Source organism: Myotis yumanensis, unplaced genomic scaffold, assembly GCF_028538775.1.
Source record: "Myotis yumanensis isolate MYYU_CA2020_CCGP unplaced genomic scaffold, mMyoYum1.0.hap1 SCAF_3, whole genome shotgun sequence".
NCBI classification, from domain to species: domain Eukaryota; kingdom Metazoa; phylum Chordata; class Mammalia; order Chiroptera; family Vespertilionidae; genus Myotis; species Myotis yumanensis.
The window spans coordinates 90333266-90357125 of record NW_027223754.1 but is presented as its reverse complement, the minus strand read 5'-3'; the positions used below and the strand labels follow the sequence as shown (position 1 = coordinate 90357125).

The 23860-nt window shown below is 40.9% G+C and overlaps 1 protein-coding gene across 1 annotated transcript in view; it reads right to left on the bottom strand.

The window, feature by feature from the left end:
- WDFY2 (WD repeat and FYVE domain containing 2) overlaps positions 1 to 23860 on the bottom strand; it is a 221229-nt gene that overhangs the window by 8761 nt on the left and 188608 nt on the right. Inside the window, exons 7-10 of the mRNA XM_070409110.1 lie at positions 20917 to 21043; positions 7123 to 7228; positions 2537 to 2638; positions 1104 to 1234 (exon numbers count right to left, since the gene is read on the bottom strand). Of these exons, the coding sequence (XP_070265211.1) occupies positions 1104 to 1234; positions 2537 to 2638; positions 7123 to 7228; positions 20917 to 21043 (466 nt within the window). The remainder of the gene's footprint in view (positions 1 to 1103; positions 1235 to 2536; positions 2639 to 7122; positions 7229 to 20916; positions 21044 to 23860) is intronic.

The following is a 23860-nucleotide window of genomic DNA, read 5'->3' as shown; positions in this document are numbered from 1 at the left end:
AATCACAAAAACAATATGTAATTATATATGTTTTCCGATGGTCTTAGGCGACCCCTGTGAAAGGGTCGTTTGACCCCCAAAGGGGCTGCGACCCACAGGTTGAGAACTGCTGCTCTAGAGCAAGCATGTCAAACTCAAAGGCTAACACGGGCCAAATAAACAAGGGTTAAGTTTATGTGGGCTGCAGAAAAACAAAAGCTTCAATTTTCATAGAAACGTAGGTTTATTTCAATAGACATGCTGAATACAAAGGGCTGAAATAAATGAGTAATTGTTAACATAAAATAGAACATTTTAATAAAAATTAGTATTTTTTCTTGAACGTTAACTTACCAGACACTGAATAACTGCACAAATTAATAAGCGTAATACAAATAAACCTATTTTTCTTGTTCTCCGAAAGTGAAATATTTCCTGTTGTGCACGCCAAACCAGTCAGTACAAGACTAATGACGTGGCAATTAGCTACTAAAATATTCACTGCTAGTATTAGTGGAGAGAGATGGTGCGCCTGCGCGTAAGGGAAATGAATGCAATGCGATTATAGTAATCAGTCATTAGCAAACGTAGTTCATTATTAATAATTATGTATAATAGGACATTGTAAAAATTAAGTTACGAAATTTTTATTAAAACGTTTCTTATGTACCAGTATATTGGCTGGGCTGCAAAAATATTCATTGTGGGCCGGATGCAGCCAGTAGGCCGCGAGTTTGACACGCTTGCTCTAGAGCCTAGGGCTGATTTGGCCCCTGTAGAAGATACCAGCTTGGGCTAGAAAGTGAACCCTGGACTCCGAACTCCTGAGCACTTCTCAAGGAAATGAGTATACAGAAGGCTCTGCTGGAAGAACACCTATTTGCAATGCACATACCCCTGGGGTTGAGAAGAGCACAGGGATGCATTCTTTGTGAGTACTCTTCCCTCCCAAGTCACAAGAGAACATAATCTCTTGGTGGAAAGGTGGGCTTTGCCCACTTGCCAGGATCTGCATTCTAAACCAGCAGGAGCTAGGGTATCAGTAGTCACGACTGTGTGCTGGGTGCAGCTCAGTTCATATTCTCTCCTTATCCTTGACAATTTTGCAGGCTGCTGGAACTTACTCTTCATCTGTGATGGCCTCGTGGCAGCTGTCACAGACCCTCACTTCAAACTCGAAGCCCATAAGGGGGATGGAGGAACGTTTGGAGCTGCACTTGCCGCAGACAGCCTTCCCGCACTTGCGGCAGTGGTGCTGCAGAGAGAGAACGGAGACTTGTTAGGGCGGCCGTGCCTCAGCGTCTCAGGGTATCTCAGCAGTGATCAACAGCATTTAGCTGAGGATGCTAAACAAGGTTGCCCCCCAAACTGAAAGGAACACACCAGTTGTGTTTATTCAGAATGAGGCCTGCTGGGAAACACATCTAACTGCCACCTCCCTTCTGCCTCCTTACCCCATTCTTGGTCCTCTCTGGTTATCATCACTATGGTCTCTAGAGGAACCACCAGCAGTCAGGTTATCTTAAAGCTGAGTGTAATGAGGAAGTGCCATCTCCGAGATTATGCTGCCTCATGAAGGAGAATAGGAATGAACCCTGATTCAATCCATTGTCTAGACCAGTGATGGCGATCCTCTTGAGCTCGGCGAGTCAGCATTTTGAAAAACCCTAACTTAACTCTGGTGCCGTGTCGCATGTAGAAATTTTTTGATATTTGCAACCATAGTAAAACAAAGATTTATATTTTTGATATTCATTTTATATATTTAAATGCCATTTAACAAAGAAAAATCAACCAAAGAAATGAGTTCGCATGTCACCTCTGACATGTGTGTCATAGGTTTGCCATCACTGGTCTATACTCTAGTCACGCCCAATCTAGGTGAGCAATGAAATCAACTTTTGGTGTCTTAGGGAGGACCAAACCCAAGCATGGAATCAGACTGAAATGTTGTATTATAAGTAGATTCAAATAACTAAAACTAAGACATAAGAAGGATCAGTGAAATTATTAAGAATAAATAAATACCACTTCTATAATTGCATGGTTGGTACCAATATGAGCGAAAGCATCATCCCTCTAACTTTAAGGTATATTTCAATAGATGCCAGTAGAATTCTAAAGTCATATACCTTAACTGCTTACTGGGGACAGATCTCTATAAAACTGAATCCAGTAGGAATGAGCTATAGCAGATAAAGGGAACAAATTAATGTGCACTCACAAAGAGACTATGATAATAATTTACCCCTATTTCTTCCAAGATCACAAGGTAAAGTTATTTACACACCATTACATTTTAAAAAAAATATATTTTATTGATTTTTTTACAGAGAGGAAGGGAGAGGGATAGAGAGCTGGAAACATCAATGAGAGAGAAACATCGATCAGCTGCCTCTTGCACACTCCCTACTGGGGATGTACCCGAAACCAAGGTACATGCCCTTGACCGGAATCGAACCTGGGACCCTTGAGTCCACAGGCTGACGCTCTATCCACTGAGCCAAACCGGTTAGGGCACACGATTAGATATTGATGAGGCAGCCACATCACTCACCTGTCTTAGGCCAATTTTCCTACTGTCCCACATTTGCTTGAAGTTCCAGAAGAAAGGCTGATCACACTTTTGGCAGGAATCACTGTCTAACCATTCAGGGGTCTTGTCAAATAAAACACACAGCAGGTCACAGTGAGAAACAGTGACCTAAGGTTACTTGATGTAACTTACATTGATGAAACAGAATCGGGTTATGCTTATAAGAAACAGAAGCACACTTTCTCAATCATTTAAAAAATATTTATAAATGTCTATTAGGTGTCAGGCCCTGGGATGTAGTGATGAACAAAGAGAATCTCATGGAGAATCATCATGGTAGGCTAAACATGAAAATATTATTAATCATAATTATTTAAGTAAGTATCAGTGCAAAGGCCTGAAAAGAAGCACAGAGTGCTGAGGGCTATGACCTAGGCGGAGTTCAGGGGTGTTCAGGGGGAGCTGGGGCTTTATCAGCAGTCTTGAGAGCCACCTTGAGGATTCAGGACTGTATCTCATTCTCTGACCATATGTAATTATATCTGCTTTGTGAACAATTATGTAATTGCACATTACACGTACACACAGCTTTCTGTGTTGGAGGGACAGAACCTGACCACGGTAGCTCCTCAGAGACGCAACTTGTCCCTGTCCACTCGTGGCACAGCCCAGCAGGGTTTGAAACTCTGCTCCTTGCCTCATGTGTCACATAATAGCCCGACTTCGTTCACTATTTCCCAGCCCCATCACAAATGCTCTAAACTATGTCAAACAGGTTCAAAAGTTGTGTGAAGCTTAAAGCTATTCTCCAGCAAATCCTCATAGATTAGGCTTATAGTGACTCTGCATTTGCTTCTACAGTTCCATGTTCATCTCTGTAAATTCATCACCTGGCAGAGGCACTGATCTCTCTCCACGTGTCACCAAACCCAAGGAACCTTGAAAAATAAACCCAATCCCAGGGTTTCCCAAAAGTGAATTCCAGGGAACTCCCATTTGACTCAATGTAAAAGAGGCGTGAGATCAAACAAGTTTGTGAAACATGTAAACAATAGCCTGTTTCCTCTCTGAGATTCATAATAGACAGCAGTGTAATAAAGGCCTGGGAAGGCCTTTTTCTTTTTGAAACTGCTCTTTTTAAAAAATATATTTTTGTTGATTTCAGAGAAGAAGGAAGAGGAAGAGAGAGATAGAAACATCAATGATGAGACAGAATCATTGACTGGCCACTGCCTGCACGCCCCACACTGGGGATTAAGCTCACAACCCAGGCATGTGCCCCTGACCGGGATCAAACCTAGAACCTTTCAGTCCACAGGCTGATGATCTATCCACTGAGCCAAACTGGTTAGGGTGAAGGCCTTTTTCTATTGATGTAATCCTTTTCTAAGGAATACCTATTAAGGAACAGTTTTAGGGATTTAGCATATTCTCCTACCTTCAAACAGAAATAAACCTAAAGCTATACATGTTCTCAAAAGAAAAGTAAAAGGGTGACATTTTAAGAGCTCTAATTCCTTTTTTTAAAAAAAGAATAGTTTATTGCTTTAGAGAGAGGAAGGGGAGGGAGAGAGAGAAACATTGATGTAAGAGCCAAACATCAATCAGGCTGCCTCCTGCCCACTCCCCACCGGGGATCAAGTCCAAAACCCAGGCATGTGCTCTGACCAGGAATTAATCGAACAAGCAACTTCCCGGTGCACAGGACGACAGCCAGCCAACTGAGCCAAAACCGAAGAAAGTAAGCCTTAACTGGCTTCGTAATTTTCATGTCTTAGTCAATTTAAAGCCAGATTTAAGAAAATAATACAAAGGTTTTAGCTAAAGACATTTTACATTTAAAAGCCATATCTATGTTGTGATTTTTTAGCACAGTTCTGATGCAGGAAGATTTACAGAAGACTTTAACATACACACATCACTGCATCTTTTACAAGGAAGCATGTAAGGTTTAGGACGCATATCAAATGCATCACAGGGGTGTCTATGAATGAGGAGGGAGTTGGGAGTAAGTATCGGGTAAGGAAAAAAAATTAAATCACCATGTGATGTGTAGTATAATTCAAACTCATTTTTTGTTAAAAAAAACCTTCCATATGTGTATATGTAGAGAAAAGTGTAAGGAAGAATACTTGCCTGTTAAGTGTGATATTTCTGGGTGGTGGTATCATGAGTAACTACATTCTATTTGTTAGTGAGCACTCTGTAATTTTCTACAAAGTGTACTTTATTACATACACTTTGAAAAAATGATAACATTTTGAAAAAATGGATGTTATTAACCTAAGGGATATCAACCCAATGCGATCAGCCACTTGATGTCTTCACCGTCTGCTCCACCCCCCAGCTAGCCTTTCGTTTCTGCTGGCTTCCCCTGCGCATGCGCACCAATGCTCCATGTGCCATGGCTCATGTTAATCTGGTCTTTGTTCTTGCTGTTTCTTGTCCTGGTCAGAGCACGTTCAGACCCCATCAATCTTTTAGAACTATGTCCTTCCACACACCCTTCTCTGAGACTATCAGATGACAATAGTAACATCCCTTCCTAAATATCCAGAACTAATGCCCTATCTTACATCTACTGCAATTAATTCATTTGTACCATTTCATAGTTTCCTTAAGTTTTCTCTCACATGTCTTTTCTTCTAGAAAGCCTGCCAGCGCTGCAGGGCAGGGACTGCTTCATCACAGTCTCAGACCTCCCCAGGTGAGCACTGCACAGCACTTGCCATACAAGGAAGGTGCTCCACAGATACATCTCGGGATTTCTGTTTATATGACACTTGCAAAAAAATGGATGGAACCATCTCCACTGCTCATTTAGAGTTCTGAATCACGCAGTAAGATTTAAAATAGTTAACAAGTACCGAGTGCTCATATATCTGGATGTCAAAAGGCATAATTTTAAGCAAGATGGCTCTAAGGACTGCCCACCAACCACCTGGTTTCATTATCCTCCTTTGGGCCTTTGCCCATCATGGGTAGAGCCTGCCTGCTGCTCAGAATGAGTTGCCCCTCACAACAAGATGTGCCTTGATGGTATTTGGATTCTTTTGAGCTAAAGGCACCTGAGACCCTGCAAGGTCAACATAAACTTTTATCTGTCCCTTAAAGAATATCTATAGGGCAGGGCAAACGTCTAATTACTGAACATGCTCTTCTTACTGTCCTACAATGATCTTCCTTCCTTCTGAAACCCCAAGGTGATTCCTAGCTTAGAATAGGATTATTACATCATTTTCCCTCTCTGTCTTTGAATCTCTCATGTATGTAAGTTCTCTGACTCTCTCACATATGTGGAGTTCCCATACATATGTATGTGTTATATTCGGTTATTTTATCTTGTTAATCTGTTCCATGTCTATTTGAAACTTAGGCCAGCTGAAAGACCGTGAGGGTAGAGAAACACTTCTTCCTCACACAGTGCACTGAGGGGAAGGAGCCCACTGGTCCCCTCCTCCCAGGTCAGGCCGGTCAGGCCAGGGAAGAGGCCGGGCAGACTGGCTGTGATTGTGCCTCACCTGCAGCAGCTTCCAGACTGGCTGTGATTGTGCCTCACCTGCAGCAGCTTCCATGCAGAACCACGCTCCAATGGACAGCCTGGCAGCATGGCTAGCACACAATGCATTGATTTCCATGCCTTTATACTGATGGGGCCAAAGGGTACTTTGAAAAGCAATATTCTATAATTCCCTACTTCCTAACAATAATGACGATTTTAATTAGTTACTAATGGAACTCCTGTGGATTTATGGTTTCAGCAAATCAAGTTTTAATCTTCTGAAACATTTAATTACTGACATTTGAAAGGCATTAGATTGTGGGTAACATTCTCTTGAAATGAGATTGGATGAGGGCAGGGAAGGAAGTTGGGAAATTGCTTTTGTCTTTTTTTAAAGTGTTGCTTTTCTGAAACTGGAAAAGCATACAATGCCAATGGGAAAGTTTACCCACCATCATTCTAGGGAAAGGAGAATATATAGTTACCTTCAATGTACTTGTCAAAGGGGATATTCAGTAAACATATCACTTGTTAAGACACTCAAAGGTGAAAAAGAAAGGTAAAACTTAGTAATATATGCTGAAACTGTCAAAGTATATATTTATATCTGGAGAACTATTTAGGAGATGACTCATAAAGAAGCATAAAATAATGATTTTGAATATTTCTATTAATAATTAAAGAATGTTACTTCATCAAATACCATTTCTCAAACACGAGTGATCATTTCTATCAATACATAAAATACATGAGTTTTCTGTTTTCATAGGGCACTTTATACCCAAGGACTAATCACCTGAAAAGAGAAGGTTCCTTTTTCTCACCTGAAATTTTGTTGTGAATGTTGCAACACATTTAAAGTCTACAAAGCTTACTCTCGGTCTAAATTCTTATGAAATCTCCATCACTTAAATGTTAAATGCCAATTTGTGAGAGGCAAAAAAACAGAAACTCCTATTCTACCAAAATGTTTTTCCTCTAACATATCATGTCTTATTTCAAGGCTTAATTGTAAAAGAAGTAAGAAATGAGCAGGAGGGCCAGCTGAGCTGTTTTTCAGCATAGCCAAGAATGGCAGAGCCCAGACCAGCAGCCGTGCACCTACCTCCTGCCTCTCCACGTCCATGTTCCAGATGACTATGCCACCATCACTGCCACATGAGATGAGCTGCCGCGTGTGCTGTGCATAGGAGAGGGCCTGGATTTTGTCACTGTGAAAGAAAACAAGAGTTAGCCTCAGTGCAGGAGAGCAAGTGAAAGCCCAGAGAAAGGAAGCTCAGCAGTCAGGGAATGAGCACACTCACTGCTAAGCCCCAAGTGCAGACCTTAGAAATGCGCTGGAAGTGTCAATATGCCAACTGTGGAAGGGCACTCAAGGTTAAAAGTCAGAATGCTTATTTAAGATCCTGAGGCCAGGAACAAGACAGGGATGCCCACTCTCACCACTCCTGTTCAACATAGTCCTGGAAGTATTAGCCATTGCAATTAGACAAGAAGAAGAAATAAAAGGCATCCAAATTGGAAAAGAGGAAGTAAAACTGTCCTTATTTGCAGATGACATGATATTATACATACAAAACCCTAGAGACTCCATCAAAAAACTACGAGACTTAATACATGAATTTGGCAATGTAGCAGGATACAAAATTAACCCCAAGAAATCTGAGGCATTTCTATACACCAATAGTGAACTTTCAGAAAGGAAGATTATAAAAACAATCCCATTTACCATCGTACCAAAAAAATTAAGATACCTAGGAATAAACTTAACTAAAGAGGTAAAAGACCTCTACTCAGAAAACTACAGGACGTTGAAAAAAGAGATAGAGGAAGACATAAAGAGATGGAAGAACATACCATGTTCTTGGATTGGTAGAATCAACATCATTAAAATGTCCATACTACCCAAAGCAATCTATACATTCAACGCACTTCCCATTAAAATACCAATGGCCTTCTTCAAAGATCTAGAACGAACTCTCCAAAAATTCATCTGGAATAAAAAAAGACCCCGAATAGCTGCAGCGATCCTGAGAAAGAACAAAATAGGTGGGATCTCAATGCCAGATATCAAGCTGTATTACAAAGCCACTGTTCTCAAAACTGCCTGGTACTGGCACAAGAACAGACATATAGATCAGTGGAATAGAATAGAGAGTCCAGAAATTAGCCCGAACCAATATGCTCAATTAATTTTTGACAAAGGAGGCATGAACATACAATGGAGTCAAGATAATCTCTTCAATAAATGGTGTTGGGAAAATTGGACTGATACATGCAAGAAAATGAAACTAGACCACCAACTTAAACCATACACAAGAATAAACTCAAAATGGATAAAGGACTTAAATGTACGACAGGAAACCATAAAAATTCTAGAAGAATACAAAGGCAACAAAATCTCAGACATATGCCAAAGCAATTTCTTCACTGATACAGCTCCTAGGGCAGTTGAAACTAAAGAGAAAATGAACAAATGGGACTACATCAAAATAAAAAGCTTCTGCACAGCAAAAGAAACCATCAACAAAACAACAAGAAAACCCACTGCGTGGGAAAACATATTTGCCAACGTCATATCTGATAAGGGCCTAATCTCCAAAATTTATAGGGAACTCATACAACTTAACAAAAAGAAGATAAACAATCCAATCAAAAAATGGGCAAAGGAGCTAAATAGACACCTTTCAAAAGAGGACATTCAGAAAGCCAAGAGACATATGAAAACATGCTCAAAGTCACTAATCATCCAAGAGATGCAAATCAAAACAACAATGAGGTACCATCTCACACCTGTCAGAATGGCCATCATCAACAAATCAACAAACGACAAGTGCTGGAGAGGATGTGGAAAAAAAGGAACACTTGTGCACTGCTGGTGGGAATGCAGACTAGTGCAGCCACTATGGAAGACAGTATGGAGTTTCCTAAAAAAATTGGAAATGGAACTCCCATTTGACCCTGTGATCCCACTTCTAGGAATATATCCCAAGAAACCAGAAACACTAATCAGAAAGGATATATGCACCCCTATGTTCATAGCAGCACAATTCACCATAGCTAAGATCTGGAAACAGCTTAAGTGCCCATCAGTAGATGAATAGATTAGAAAACTGTGGTACATCTACACGATGGAATACTATGCTGCTGTAAAAAAGAAGGAACTCTTACCATTTGCAACAGCATGGATGGAGCTGGAGAGCATTATGCTAAGTGAAACAAGCCAGTCAATGAAGGAAAAATACCACATGATCTCACTCATTCATGGATAATAAAGACCATTACAAACTTTTGAACAATAATAGATACAGAGGCAGAGCTGCCTCAAACTGATTGTCAAACTGCAGTGGGAAGGCCAGGGAGGGTTGGGGGACAGGAGGGAGGGGAGTAAGAGATCAACCGAAGGACTTGTATGCATCCATATAAGCATAACTAATGGACATAAGACACTGGGGGGTAAGGAAGGGCAGGGGTTTGTCAAGGGTGGGGGGGAAAAAAAAGGACACTTATGTAATACCCTTTGTAATACTTTTAGCAAAAAAAAAAAAAAAAAAAAAAAAAAAAGAGATCCTGAGGCCAGCCAATCTTTGTTACATGGAAGGAGAAAAACTGATTGTTAAATTGGCTGTAACATATTACTGGTTCTTTCCCTAAATGATTAAATTAACAATTATGTGCACGTGTTCATGTTATACTTGTTCAAGAGTCATGATTTTCTTTCTAAAAAGGTATCTTTCATATAACCAAAATATATAAGGAACTCATACAACTTAACAAAAGGAAGACAAACAATCCAATTAAAAATGGGCAAAGGACCTAAATAGACACTTCTCCAAAGTGGATGTACAGCTGGCCAAGAGACATATGAAAACATGATCAAAGTCACTAATCATCCAAGAGATGCAAATTAAAACCACAATGAGGTATCTCACACCTGTCAGAATGGCTACCATCAACAAATCAACAAACAACAACTGCTGGTGAGTCTATGGAGTAAAGGGAACCCTAGCACACTGATGGTGGGAATGCAGACTGGTGCAGCCACTATGGAAAACAGTATGGCGTTTCCACAAAAAATTAAATATGGAATTGCCATTTGACCTAGTGATCCCACTTCTAGGAATATAGTCTAAGAAATCTGAAACACAAATCAGAAAGAATGTATGCTCCCCAATGTTCATAGCAGCACAATTTATAATAGCTAAGATCTAGAAACAGCCCAAGTGCCCATCAGTAGACGAATGGATAAAAAAGCTATGGTACATTTACACCAGGGAATACTATGCAGTTGTAATAAAAAAAAAAAAGAAAAGGATCTCTTACCCTTTGAGACAGCATGGAGGGACCTGGAGAGTATTATGCTAAATGAAATAAGCCAGTCAGGGAAATACAAGTATCACATGATCTCACTCATATGTGGAACCTAATGAACAAAATAAACTAATGAACAAAATATATTCAGAGACATAGAAGCATAGAACAGACTGCAGAATCTCAGAGGGAAGGCGGGGAAGGTGGATGGGTGGGAAGTGATCAACCAAAAAACTTGTATGCATATATGCATAACCCATGGACACACACAATAGGGTGGTGAACACCTGGGGCAAGGGGCCGGCTAGAAGGGGTCAACGGGGGTAAAGAGGGACATATGTAATATTTTCAACAATAAAGATTTAATTTTAAAAAAGGTATCTTTTAAGAGTTTTGGAGGTTATCGATACAGATTTAACCCGACAGAGCCAGATGAGCCGTGTTGTCTGGGGTGAGCAGCACGCCATGGGTGGCTTTCACAGGTAAGTCATTTCTTGGCTCTCAGAGTGAATCCTCAGCAGCATTCGACTCGAGCTACACTGACTCTATTTCTCTAGTTTTTATTCCCTCTTTACTGACTTGTGTTTATTTTTCTTTCTAGTCCATGCATGGTTGATAAATCATTCCCTCTTGGTGGCAGCCATGATGGAGAATTCAGTTTTATGGTCTGACAAGCTGATGATAACTAACAAAAAATCCTAGAGATATAATTTCTGTTGGGTGGGAGAGAGCAGGGAATCTGAGTTCTTGGTCATTTTTGTTTGAATACTGTTCTATCTTGAGTTCAAATCAATTAAGAATTCTGTGCCCGCTGGGAAGAAGAGCAGCACTTTGAAATATGGACTGGTGATGTTTTGTGTTTACTTTTGACCCATGGCTGAAGCTGTAGAACTGAAGCTATTAAGCTCTATGTGTTTGTGCCTACAATTCAGAAAAACCTGTATCTTTTTAGTCTCTCTATATAAAAGCCTAAGTGACCATCTGACCGTCCAGTAGCTATGATGTGCAATGACCACCAGGGGGCAGATGCTCAATGCACAGGCATGGAATCATGGAACAGATTGATGAATCTCAGAGGGAAGGGGAAAGGGCGGGAAGAGATTAACCAAAGATCTTATATGCATACTAGAGGCCTGGTGCACAGATTCGTGCACTGGTGAGATCCCTTGGCCTGGCCTGTGGGGATCGGGCCAAAACCAGCTCTTCGACATGCCCTGAGGGGTCCCGGATTGCGAGAGGGCACAGGCCAGGCTGAGGGATCCCACCGATGCACGAATCTGTGCACCAGGCCTCTAGTTAATATATATATTCTTATTGATTTCAAAGAGGAAGGAGGAGGAAGAGAGAGATAGAAACATGAATGATGACAGAGAATCATTGATCAGCTGCCTCCTACATGCCCCCTACTGGGGATCGAGCCCACAGCCTGGGCATGTGCCCTGACTGGGAATTGAACCCTGACTTCTGGTTCATAGGTCGAAGTTCAACGGCAAGGCTTTTATCTTTTGTAGTATATGGAACATTTTCCTATTTCCAGAGTGTATCAATAAATTAGATTATAGCACATTTTAAATTATAAATCGTGTTCTGTTTGGTTAATAAAGATTGCAAGTACTTACAAACGAAATATTCCTAAATTTCACAGAAAATAAGAAAATTGAACCCCTACAACTTTAAATTTACTAGACATAAAAATAATTTTATAGAAAATGTTATTTAACTCAATAAAAATTTTAGAATTTAAGTTCACAAAATTAAGGTAACTCTTTGGCAAATGAGACTAGTATGATAAGTTTTAAACACAGCTGTCTTTCTCTGATTTATCAGTGTTAAGTATAATGTAACTGTACATTTTATTTTATTTGAGTTGATTTCTCCTAAATTTATATAGGATAATGGGCCAAATAAGCTAATATTATGCTTGTATGTTTAAGATTATAAAAAATATACATTTGTGTTCAATTAAATGGAATACTTTTTCTGACAAACTTTTTATATAAATAGCAATTATGTTTTATAGCATATCAACTTAGAGATAATTCCAAGATCTTTAAGTAACTTAAAAAAGACTAATAACTTGAGCTAACCATTTGATAATCATTGGACACCAACCTAGCTATATAATTTCCAAGTTAGAATACTGAAACTTTGATTACAAAGCATGCTAAGTTTATATGTATTTGCTTCTTATTTTTCTACAGACCGGCTATGTGCTTCATGTCAATGAATGGGTTCATTTTTGCCACTTTAAGGGGATGAAAACTGATGTGTGTGTCGCAGTAGAAATTTGTTATATGTGTTTGTGAGCTTTGTTAGTCTGCTAAAATGCCTGCGTATGATAGACAGTTCTTAATTATCTTACATCCTCCTGAGGAAATACAGGTTAGTTCTTTGGTTAATTATTATCATTAAAATGGGTTGTTGAGGCTGCCAGTTTCAAATAAAAAAATACAATAGTATATACACTTTATTTTTGGTGGTGATTAGGTGAGGAATTTTTATTCTACATTTTAAAATGTTTTTTAGTAGCTTTATTAAGAAATGCATGACATAATATAAGCTGCTCATACATAAAATGTACAACTGATCCATGAAACTGTCACTACAAGCAAGGTTATGATTTATCACCCCAGAGGTATTCTTTTGTCCTTTTGTAATCTCTCCCACCCAACTTTCTCCAGCCGTCCCCCAGGCAAACACTGTCACTACAGATTAGTTTGCATTTTCTAGAGTTTTACAAAAACAGAATTATATAGTATGGGTTTTAAACAAATGTTTGGTTTCTTTTACTCAGTGTAATTTAAGATTTATTTTTCTTGTTTGGTGTATCAACAGTTTTTTTGAGTTGTATTTTATTCATTATTTATCCATTTTTTAATTGATGGATATTTGAGCTGTTTCCAGGTTGAAGTGATTACAAAAAATAAAACCATGTTCTTTGAAGAACAAATCTTTGAATGGACAGATACATAGGATGGTTCCAGAATGGCTGGACTACATGGAAGATGCATTTAATTTTTAAGTGACTGCTATACTGTTCTCCAAAGTGGTGTACTGTTTCTATGCCCACCAACAGTGCAAAAACAAGGTGAGAGAACATCCCCAGGTTCACAGATTAATGGTTATAAAGAATAAACTATATCTTCTTCTTGCATTTATGTTTCATCTGACATCACGGTAGCATTTATACTAGAAAAGCATTTCAAAACTGGTTATTATTTCATGGTTGAGTGCTGCAATGCCAATGACCTTACATCTGCATACAAACCCCACTTTCCACTGCCACCAGTATCTGCCATCACACAGACTCTCCTCAGCGGGATGGCTTCATTTCCTTTCTCACCAGCCCTAGAGGTAACAAATATCTGATCAGGCCCAGCTACATAATTTGGGGGGCCCACTGCAAAATGAAAATACAGGGCCCCTTGTTAAAAATTTGAGAATTACAATGTAGTGACAGCAGAGCATTAAAACAAGTGTGAGGACCTTCTAAGCATGGGGCCTTGTGTGGCTACATAAGTTGCAGAACCAATGAAGCTGGTCCGTGTCTGAAGCTTCTTAAGCAGAAGGGAAAAGAAGCCATTATCCTATTCACAGAAACAGATTTTCAGGCACAGGCTAACATCTGCCCAAATGTCAACTTAGGCCCTCTTCCATCCCTTAATAGCATGGGGACTTTGAGGATGCTTATAATAAAAGTCATACACATGGTAAGTGAGCAGGAAGAGAGAAATCTACAGCTGTGGTTGTGAGACTAAGAAGCAAATACAGAAGCCATGAGTGCCAAGGGTCATGGCTGTGACCAAGCCTCAGGCAACCTGTAGATCCCAAGAAGGGACCCATCACAAGGGACCACACAGACTTTTTATCTGTACTTTAAATCAAGTTAACATTAAATTAAATTGCCAAAAAGTCTTTAGGAGCCTAGGAAAACATTGTTATAAGAAAAATTATGGTCCTAAAGTTGATCATGGAATGATATTATCTAAGAATAAAAAAGGATCTAAAAAGCCCTTGTGCCCTAGCTAGTTTGGCTCAGAGGATAGAGCGCTGGCCTGCGGGACTGAAGGGTCCCAGGTTTGATTCTGGTCAAGGGCACATGCCTGGTGTGGACTCGATCCCCAGTAGGGTGAGTGCAGGAGGCAGCGATCAATGATTCTTTCTCATCATTGATGTTTCTATCTCTCTCTCCCTCTTCCTCTCCCTTCCTCTCTGAAATCAATAAAGATATATTTAAAAAAATAAAAAGTCCTCGTACCATTATTGGATTTGACAAGGTGGGCATGGGGCAATAAATGTCCAGTTTTATGCTTCGATAACATCCATCCAACTGTTGACTGAGACTTGAAAAACATAACTGGCCCCTAAAACTGGACCTTTTCCTTGCCTTTCCCTCTCCAGAGCTAGCACATAATCATGTTCCCCTTGTTGCAGGGAAGAAAAATATCAAAATGCTTGCATTGCAGAAAAATTTATATAGAAGCATACTTTTTTAGCCTTCTCCCCCCTTGGACTTGGAAACATTTTTGCTGTCATCAATCAGGTACTCTAGTGTTAAAGCTCTCTCTGTTTTGATGGGGTGCTTACCCACAAAATCAAACTAGTTACCAAAATGTTGTATTTCTGCTGCTGAAGGATGGAATGAAGCTATAGAACCTGGGACAAAGCCATGTGAAGCTGTCCTCCACCCTATGGTTGGACATTTCCAGAAGGGGGAAGGCAGTCTCCTCACCGCGAGGGACGGGAAGCTCTGGTATGATCTGCTCTCTCCAGTTCCCCAGCTGCCAATTCAGTCCCTGATTTGGAACTCTGACTACCCCTAGTCACCCTGGGGAAGGTGGAAAAATGAGTGAGTGCAGGACAGAAAAAAGGGCAGCCTTGGGCCCTACGCAGAAACTCTTTGGCCTCTAAATTATAAAAGAGAAAACATCATATGGCATGGTGGGGACCATGTGTTATTCAATCTTTAGTTTTCTATCTCTGGTGCCTAGTGCAGTGCTGAATACAAAGAAGGTTCTGAATAGCTTCCTTAGTTCAAATTGCACTAAGGTATGGGAGACTTAAGCTGCCAGTGAGTCTTTGTGGATGGTAGCTCAGTATTCTTATCTAAACAATGATATCTGGGGAGAGAAACCAAGATGGTGGCATAGGTAAATGCGGGTACTCGCTGCCTCCCACAAGCATGTCAAAATTACAACTAAAATGCGCAACAAACATCATCCAGAACCATCTGAAATCTAGCTGAATGGAAGTCTTATAACTAGGGAAGTAAAGAAGAAAGCACACTGAGAGTAGTAGGAGGGGCGGAGGCACAGAACGGGCTGGACCAGCATCTCAGTGTGCCACTTTTTTAATCGAAAGGAAGATTGTCTCTTCAGAGGCCCCCTGTGAGGAGCAAGGGGTCCCAGCTCCACACCAGACCCCCAGTCCCAAAGCTGGGAAAAGAAGTCCCCGTAACTATGGGCTATAAAAACCAGCAGGAATCGGGGCTCAGTGACAAGGAGGCTGCTGAAAACTCAGCTGTTCCTCTTAAAGAGCTGGTACACGAACTGAACTTACAAGGTTCGGCTTCCACTAAGCTCCAGAGCCAGGGCAAGGCTCTGGGTGACCCAGACACATACAAAGAGGAACTGAATTGTCTGGCATCTGAGCAGGAACTCAGATGCCAGCTTTCTCCCAGATGCAGGTGCTTGCAGGGTCATTGTTCCTGTGCTGGGAGCTCCCGGTAATAGGGCTGACTGGCAGCCACATCTGTTTGCTCCACCCTGGTGATTCCCTGAGACCCCACCTTAACCAATTTGCAGCCCCACCCAACCTGTGTGCAGCAGCTTTTGCATATGAATGGTCTGTCCTTGCTCAGGCTTCAGACTTTGCTAAAATCTCTCAAACAAGCAAGAACTGGGCTTGTTTGTGTACCAAATCCATCAATAAAAGACCCAAGACCTGGCGCTAGCAGCAGCCTGCCTTGCTTCAGAGCCTGGTCTCGCCTGGGCACTTCTAAAACTGATACAAATACGAGGAATCTGCAGATCTTCCTGTAGCTCCTGATGGGTGGCCCCAGGCAGTGGCTAACTTTGCACCTCCCTGGAGATCCAAGAGCCAGTGCACCAAGTGGACAGCATCAGACCACACCAGATTACAACTCTACACATTGGTAAGCAACACACTCAAGGGGAAGACTCAGTGAGCACCAAAGCACCATTGAATCAAGTCCTGCTCCATAGGGGTGTCTCCTGCACAGCAGCTCTCCCATTGTAGTCCTAGCTGGTCCTCACAGCCAATTGGTCTGGAGGTCAATTTCTCCCAGTGACACCAACAGCAATCAAGTCTCAACTACAACAAGACTGTGCACACAGTCCACAAAGGGGCTCACCTAGAGTGCTCAGCTCAGGTGACTGGGGAGGCTAAGCCACTGGGCCCTATAGGACACATACTACACAAGGCCACTCTACCAACACCAGGAGATATAGCAGCTCTACATAATACATAGAAACAAACACAGGGAAGCAGCCAAAATGTGGAGATAAAGAAACATGTCACAAATGAAAGAAATGGAAGCAAGCAAACTATTGGATATAGAATTCAAAACCATTCTGATAAGGCTACTCAAGAATCTTCATGAGACCTCCAAGGGACTTAGTGAGACTTTCAAGGATCTTAGTGAGAATGCCAAAGACACGAAAAAGGACCAGTCAGAAATTAAGCACATACTGACTGAAATAAAGAATAATATACAAGGATTCAACAATAGAGTAGAGGAAACCGAGAATCAAATCAACGATTGAAATACGAGGAAGCAAAAAACAATCAGAAGAGCAAAAAGAAAAAAAGAATCCAAAAATATGAAGGTAGAATAGGGAGTCTCTGGGACAACTTCAAGCATACCAACATTTGCATTATGGGGGTGCCAAAGAGAGAGAGCAAGATATTGAAAACCTATTTGAAGAAATGACGGAAAATTCCCCCTACCTGGCTAAAGAAAGACTTACAAGTCCAAAAGCACAGAGAGTCCCAATCAAGAGGAACCCAAATAGGCCCACACCAAGACACATCATAATTAAAATGCCAAGAGAAAAAGACAAAAAGAATCTTAAAAATAGGAGGAAAGCAGTTAGTTATCTACAAGGGAGCACCCGTATGACAGTTGATTTCTCAACAGAAACTATGCAGCCTGGAAGGGAGTGGCAAGAAATATTCAGAGTGATAAATAAATAGCAAGGACCTACAACCAAGATTACTCTACCCAGCAAAGCTATCATTTAGAATTGAAGGTCAGATAAAGAGCCTAACAGACAAGAAAAAGCTAAAGGTGTTCATCACCACCAAACCAGTGTTACATGAAATGTTGAAGGAAAAAGAAAAAGATAAAAAATAGTAAAAATAAAATGGCAATAAATACATACCTATCAACAACTGAATCTAAAAATCAAAATAAATGAATAAGAAATCTAATGAACAGAATAAACTGGTGAATAAAATAAAATCAAAGGCATGGAAATGGAACAGACTGACGATTCTCAGAAGGAAGGGGGGGTGGGAAGAGATTAAATGAAGATCTTATATGCATATATGCATTACCTGTGGACACAGACAATAAGGTGGCAAAGCCTGAGGCAGGGTGGGAACCAGGTGGAGGGAGGCAATGGGGAGGAAAAAGAGGGACATCTGTAATACTCTCAACAATAAAGATTAAAAAAATATCTGCTTTCTCTTTCAGACAGTTATCATAAGATTAAACTGGGGGAGGGGTGCCTGTGTGTTTTGAAAGCTCTTTACTAAATACTAGAGGCCTGGTGCATGAAAATTCATGCACTGGAGGGGGCGACCCTCAGCCTGGCCTGCCCCCTCTCACAGTCTGGGAGCCCTCAGGGGCAGGAGGTGACCCGGTGACCAGGGGAAGGCAATGCCACATCACACCTCTGCTGCTGCCACTGCCGGCAGCGCAAGTCTTGGCTGGCCCTGATTACCTGAGCCTCGGGTGGCCCTGGGTGGCTTGGCAGCCACCATCTGAGGCTTGCCCGCGCCTTGGGCCGGGCCTGGGCAGTTGGGGGGCTAAGGGGACTGGGGGACTATAGAAGCAGGTGCTCGGGGCGGGCCCGGCCTTTCTGCATGCCTGCCACCTGGGCGGGGCTTAGGGGACTGGGCGCCGCCATCTTGTGGCTATGGGCACCGCCATCTTTGAGGGTGGGGCAGTCAATTAGCATATCCCCTTCTTATTGGCTGTGGGCGCCACCATCTTTGAGGGTGGGGCAGTCAATTAGCATATCCCCTCCTTATTGGCTGTGGGAGCTGCATCTTTGAGGGTGGGGAAGCCAATTAGCATATTCCCTCCTTATTGGCTGTGGGTGCCGCCATCTTTGAGGGCAGGGCCGTCAATTAGCATATTCCCTCCTTATTGGCTGTGGGCACCGCCATCTTCGAGACAGCGTGAGGGTCAATTAGCATATTCCCTCCTTATTAGATAGGATTAGGCATTATATACATACAAGAATCACTGAACACTGATCCAGTGGCCAACTTTCAGGGCAAAGGAAAGGCTGCTGTGAAATGGAACCTATGACTTCTCCTTTCCTGCCTGATGCCCTGGCCCCTTCTTTCTTCCTCCTCCTTTGTGAATCCCATCCTCCTACTTGAGCAATTCCCATGGTTCCCCTCAGGCACTCACAACTAAACCACTCCAACAGGGTGACATCAACTGATGCTGAGGAAGTTTATTTCTAGCTCTCTGACACCAAGGCAACCCCTCTCAGGTGAAGACCTAAGAGCTCCTCATAGAGTTGACTTTATTACTAAACTTGAGTTAAATAAAGTACCTAACAAAGGCCTTCTGCCATTGTTCCTATCTAAAGCTGTTCTTACTGGTGGCTCCTAATCTCATCAACCTGCCTCGCTGAGTTCTAAGGGTGTGATCCTCTCAGGATAAACTCCAAGTATGATCTGTTCCATTTTCTAAAAGACCAAGTTTATATTTGTTAGAAACTAGAGAACCTATTAGTTTAGGTTTCCTATCTCTGGGACTGAGAGACTGTACCTCAACTTTATAGTTTTTCCTCTTACCAAACTGTAGGTGTAAGTTTCCTACAACAACACTCTCCATCAGGGCGCTCAGCACACAGTAATGCTGGCATGGAGCGCTGTGACACTTTCCCACCCTGTGGACGGGTCATTTAAGACTGCTCGTAGTCTTCATCAACCACTGTGTAAAGGCAAAGTTAGTATAAGCTCATCTGAATGAGTCCAACAAATATTGACCTTCATTCAAAACCTGTATTTTACTTCTCTGAGAGAGCCTATGTGACAGGAATTATCTGGCAGATAAGATAATAACGGAGTATTATTAAACAGGACTGTGATTTCTCTCTTCACTTAACATGGATGATGTCAACTCCTACAGGCTCTTGATGCATGTCACCTTGTCTGGAGAGAAATATAAGGGAACTATTCCTCTAATGAGCAGATGACAAAGTCCAAGTGGCCCCACAAGCCAGCTTTGGCCCCAGACAACCAGTCTGCTCTCTAAAATGGCAAAGAAGGGTTTAATAGCTACTTCTCCAACACTAAGCTATAACACTAAAATAATTATCTGTGCATGGGCCCTCCAAAATTGGATTAGTTCAATAATCCTAAACCGTAGATTTAACTACTTAGGAGACTGTTTTAAAACTACTGTTTCTAAGCAGATTTATAGGAAGAGCTAAAACCAATCAGTTCACTGGGACATTACTGATTTGTTTACGGAAGTCTGTAGTCACTCTCAATATCATTTGGAAAACTTCACAAGTTAAAAACAATTTAGATTAGAGTGCCACAGCACATCTAAAGTTCTTTTCTGAAGCATGTTCAGACTTTGTCCCCAGGGACTGTGGGTAGTACAGTGTAGGACAAATCAGAGAGTGATCTGAGGTTCACCAGCAGAGAGCTGCCTGGGATGGGAGGCCTGTTACCATCCAGATGCCCTTAGCTCCAGACCAGTGACCAGAATCTTTAAAGACAGGGCCCAGGAAACTACTTTAAACCAATTTCTCAGTGATCTCTGTGCCCGGCCAAGTTTGAGAACTTGCTCCAAGGAAACAAGAAAGCTTTCTCAGCTCTTCCTCTCAGACCCCTGAAATCTGTCCTAAGGAAGAACCTGATAAATACTTGAAGTACAAAAGGTACTGTGTAAGGAAGAATATTATCTCACATATTTTCCTTAAGCTATCAGGAATCTTGATGCCACATTTGACATCAATTATAGAAATTCTGTAGGCCTTCATGGCTTGTACTTTTAAACTCTTCTTCTTTCATGCTCAAATTTTTACTCTTATATTCTCCCTGGTTCTAACTTTTACCTTCTTTTTATTTGCTGCCATTATTTTATCTTATGGTTTCTGTAAGAGCTCTCAAATCCTCTATGGAATAGAATGCAGTATAAATAAGTAAACATACTTACACACAGACATAAATCAAAGTGGCCATTATTTGTTTTCCTACCCTGTTCCTTCCCATGCTGAGATCCTGCCATAGAGACGGAACCACACTCCTTTGTTCCAGCTTTCAGCTGGGAATTTTTTCTCAAGAGTTCTTTACAAAGCACCAACAGCCTTACTTGTGTCCTTGGAGCTCGATGGCAGTTCCTTTTCTCCCACCGATGTCCCACATGATTACAGAGTGATCAGAGCTGCCTGAGAACAAAACTCGCTGGACCGGGTCCCAACAGAGAGCAGTCACCCCACCTGAGAGACCAGACACAGTGGAACATTAGTCTCATAGTAACAATATTATTCACCAATAAAATATGAATGCAAATGAGTTAGGATCTTGTGCAGTTCCTGGCATACAATAATGTTTTTGTTGAAAGAGTAAACAATAAGTCCCCAAAGAGAGAATAATTGCCTCTGAGAATAAGAATTCCACAAATTTATTTTATGGTACATTTAAATTTTTGGAAACTGCTGCAGTTTCCAAAAATTTAAATGTACCATAAAATAAATTTCTCTAAAGACCAAAGACAATGAAAAAGATAATTAATTGACCTTTAAACAATCGTCATAATTCTAAGAAGAATGGAAAATATTGCATGGTTTGGAAATATTAGCCATATTGTTTTAATTGTTGTATAGTATCTGAACTTAAATTTTATTTTCACTCACTGCAAATTTAAACTTACAGATTCTGGGCAAATCATTTACATCCTTAAGTGTCAGTTTCCTCAACTATTTAAAATGGGGATGGTGATACGGTGACTACTGATAACAACCACCTAGCCATCACCTACTACATCTGATTATATGAGAATCAGAGTGGATCAATTATACAGGACCACTCTGTAAACTGCATTACTCTAGTGGTGTGGCTATAAAATACAACATTTTCTTCTTTGGCAGTACCCTTATAAATCAAACTTGTGCACTGAGTATAATATTAACTTTTTCCATATAAGGTGAGCACAAAGCCTACAAATAATTAAGAATGTGAAAAACACTCATCTTTTACATTATTGAAAAATACTAAAATGTAAGGTTCTTGTTTTTTCTTCTTATAAGGTTCTTTATTTTTTAAAAAAGAAAAATACTATATTCTAAAAACAACATAAAATAGCTTATTTGTTGCAATCTGATGTTTTTCTTCTTTAGATTATCAATTTGTTCTCATAAAGTGTTTAACTTTAAAAGCTTTTAGAAAAGTTTCCCTTATATAACTGTGATTTTTTTCCAAGATCAAAAGGAAAAAAATACCTACTATATTGCATTGTGTTTAATAGCTTCTTCCTATACCTGCACAGCATTCTATTTACATATATTTCTGTCCATGTAATTAACATCACTTCCCCCCAATACACATATGGTAAATACCCCCTGTAGCTCCCACCTCCTCTTCCCTCACCACTTCCTCCCCCACCCCCCTTACACACACACACACACACACACACACACACACACTAGTACCAAGCACACAGCCAGCATCAGACAGGCCCTCGTATTATTGTCTGTTGAATGAATGAAGGAGCAGATGAATGAAAACACAAATATATATAAACACGAATCCATGCACTGGTGGGGTCCCTTGGTGTGGCATGCAGGGATCGGGCCAACGCCGCCTGCCGCTCCTGCTCATCCAGGCCCTGCTGCACCTGCCACTGCTGCCGCTGCCTCTCAGTAGGTTCACTGCCACTCCGCTGTGGTCTCCAGGCTGCAGAGGCCAGTCATGAGCCCTGCATCTGGCAGCCATAGGTCAGCTGAGCAGCACTGACCACCAGGGGGCAGCTCCTGTGCGTCATAGCAACCGGTCGACTGGTCGTTTGGTCACTTAGGCTTTTATATATATAGATTTTTTTAAATCCATAAATCTTACTTGCAACTCCTCTGTGATGCTTACTTAGCCTTTCAATGCTAAATATTTCCTCCTCCTGTAGAACTCATCTTCTTTCCCTGCTATTAAACTCCATGATTATACTTATTTTTAAACATCCTTTAGTATTTGGCCATGTAATAGTTCAAGATATGCATTCCATTCTGCAAAACATGTTATTTGTTCCCACACAGCACCCAAATGGCTTATTTTGTTAAATATCTGTAGCAGAGTTAGCTAACTGTCCATCTAACTTCACATTCCCTCTTTCATATAAAGCGTACTTCCTGGAAAGCTGCTGTTCTGCAAGGACCACATTTACCAGGCCCTCTTACATCTAGGTGGCATGTGACCAGTTCTCAGCAACAGAACCCCTACAGGAAACCAGATAGTAGGCAGAAATAATGTGCATCTCTTCCAGGCCAAGGCAGTTAAGATGTCCCTTTCCCACTTCCTCCTAGAGGTCTCCAAGACCCCAGGACAGGGAGAAAATGTATTCTAGGAGGAGCCTAGGTGCCTGAATCACCACATGGAAAGAACTGTAAATTAGCAACACCTATACTGGATTGTTACATGAGCAAGAAATAACCTTCTGCTGCATTAAGGCACTAAAATGTTGAAAATGACTTGTTAGAGCAGTTAGCATTGCCTTTTACAATGTCATGTATTTTTGGACTATTATAATAAGGCCAATCCAAGAGGAAGGTGAGAGTCACCAAAACTTTCATAAATGTCATACAAATGAAAATAAGTTACTAGTTTAGACTGTTAATCTTGATGCCTAGTATTTAAACAGAATTTAGCCTCCAAAGCAATCCATCATAAACTCTTGAATTCGTTTTTCCTCCAAAATATATCCAGAATCTAAGCACTTCTCATTATCTCTACTGCTATCTTTGTATGAGCCACTATCATACAAGGAAAATTAATAAGTATGACACACATTTTGTTGTAAAGGCTATGGCAGAAAACAATATTTATATACATTGCTGATGAGAATGCAAACCAGTAAAGTGGGGTAGGTCACATCTAACAAAACTACATATGAGTTTAGCTCCTAATCCTGCAATCTCATTTCTAGGAATTAATCTTGAAGATACTGTCCCCAGTCCCACCAAATAATACAAAAATATACATGCACAAGGGTATTTATTTCAGCATTGTTTGAAAAAGCTGAATATCGGGAACAGCCTAAATACTCA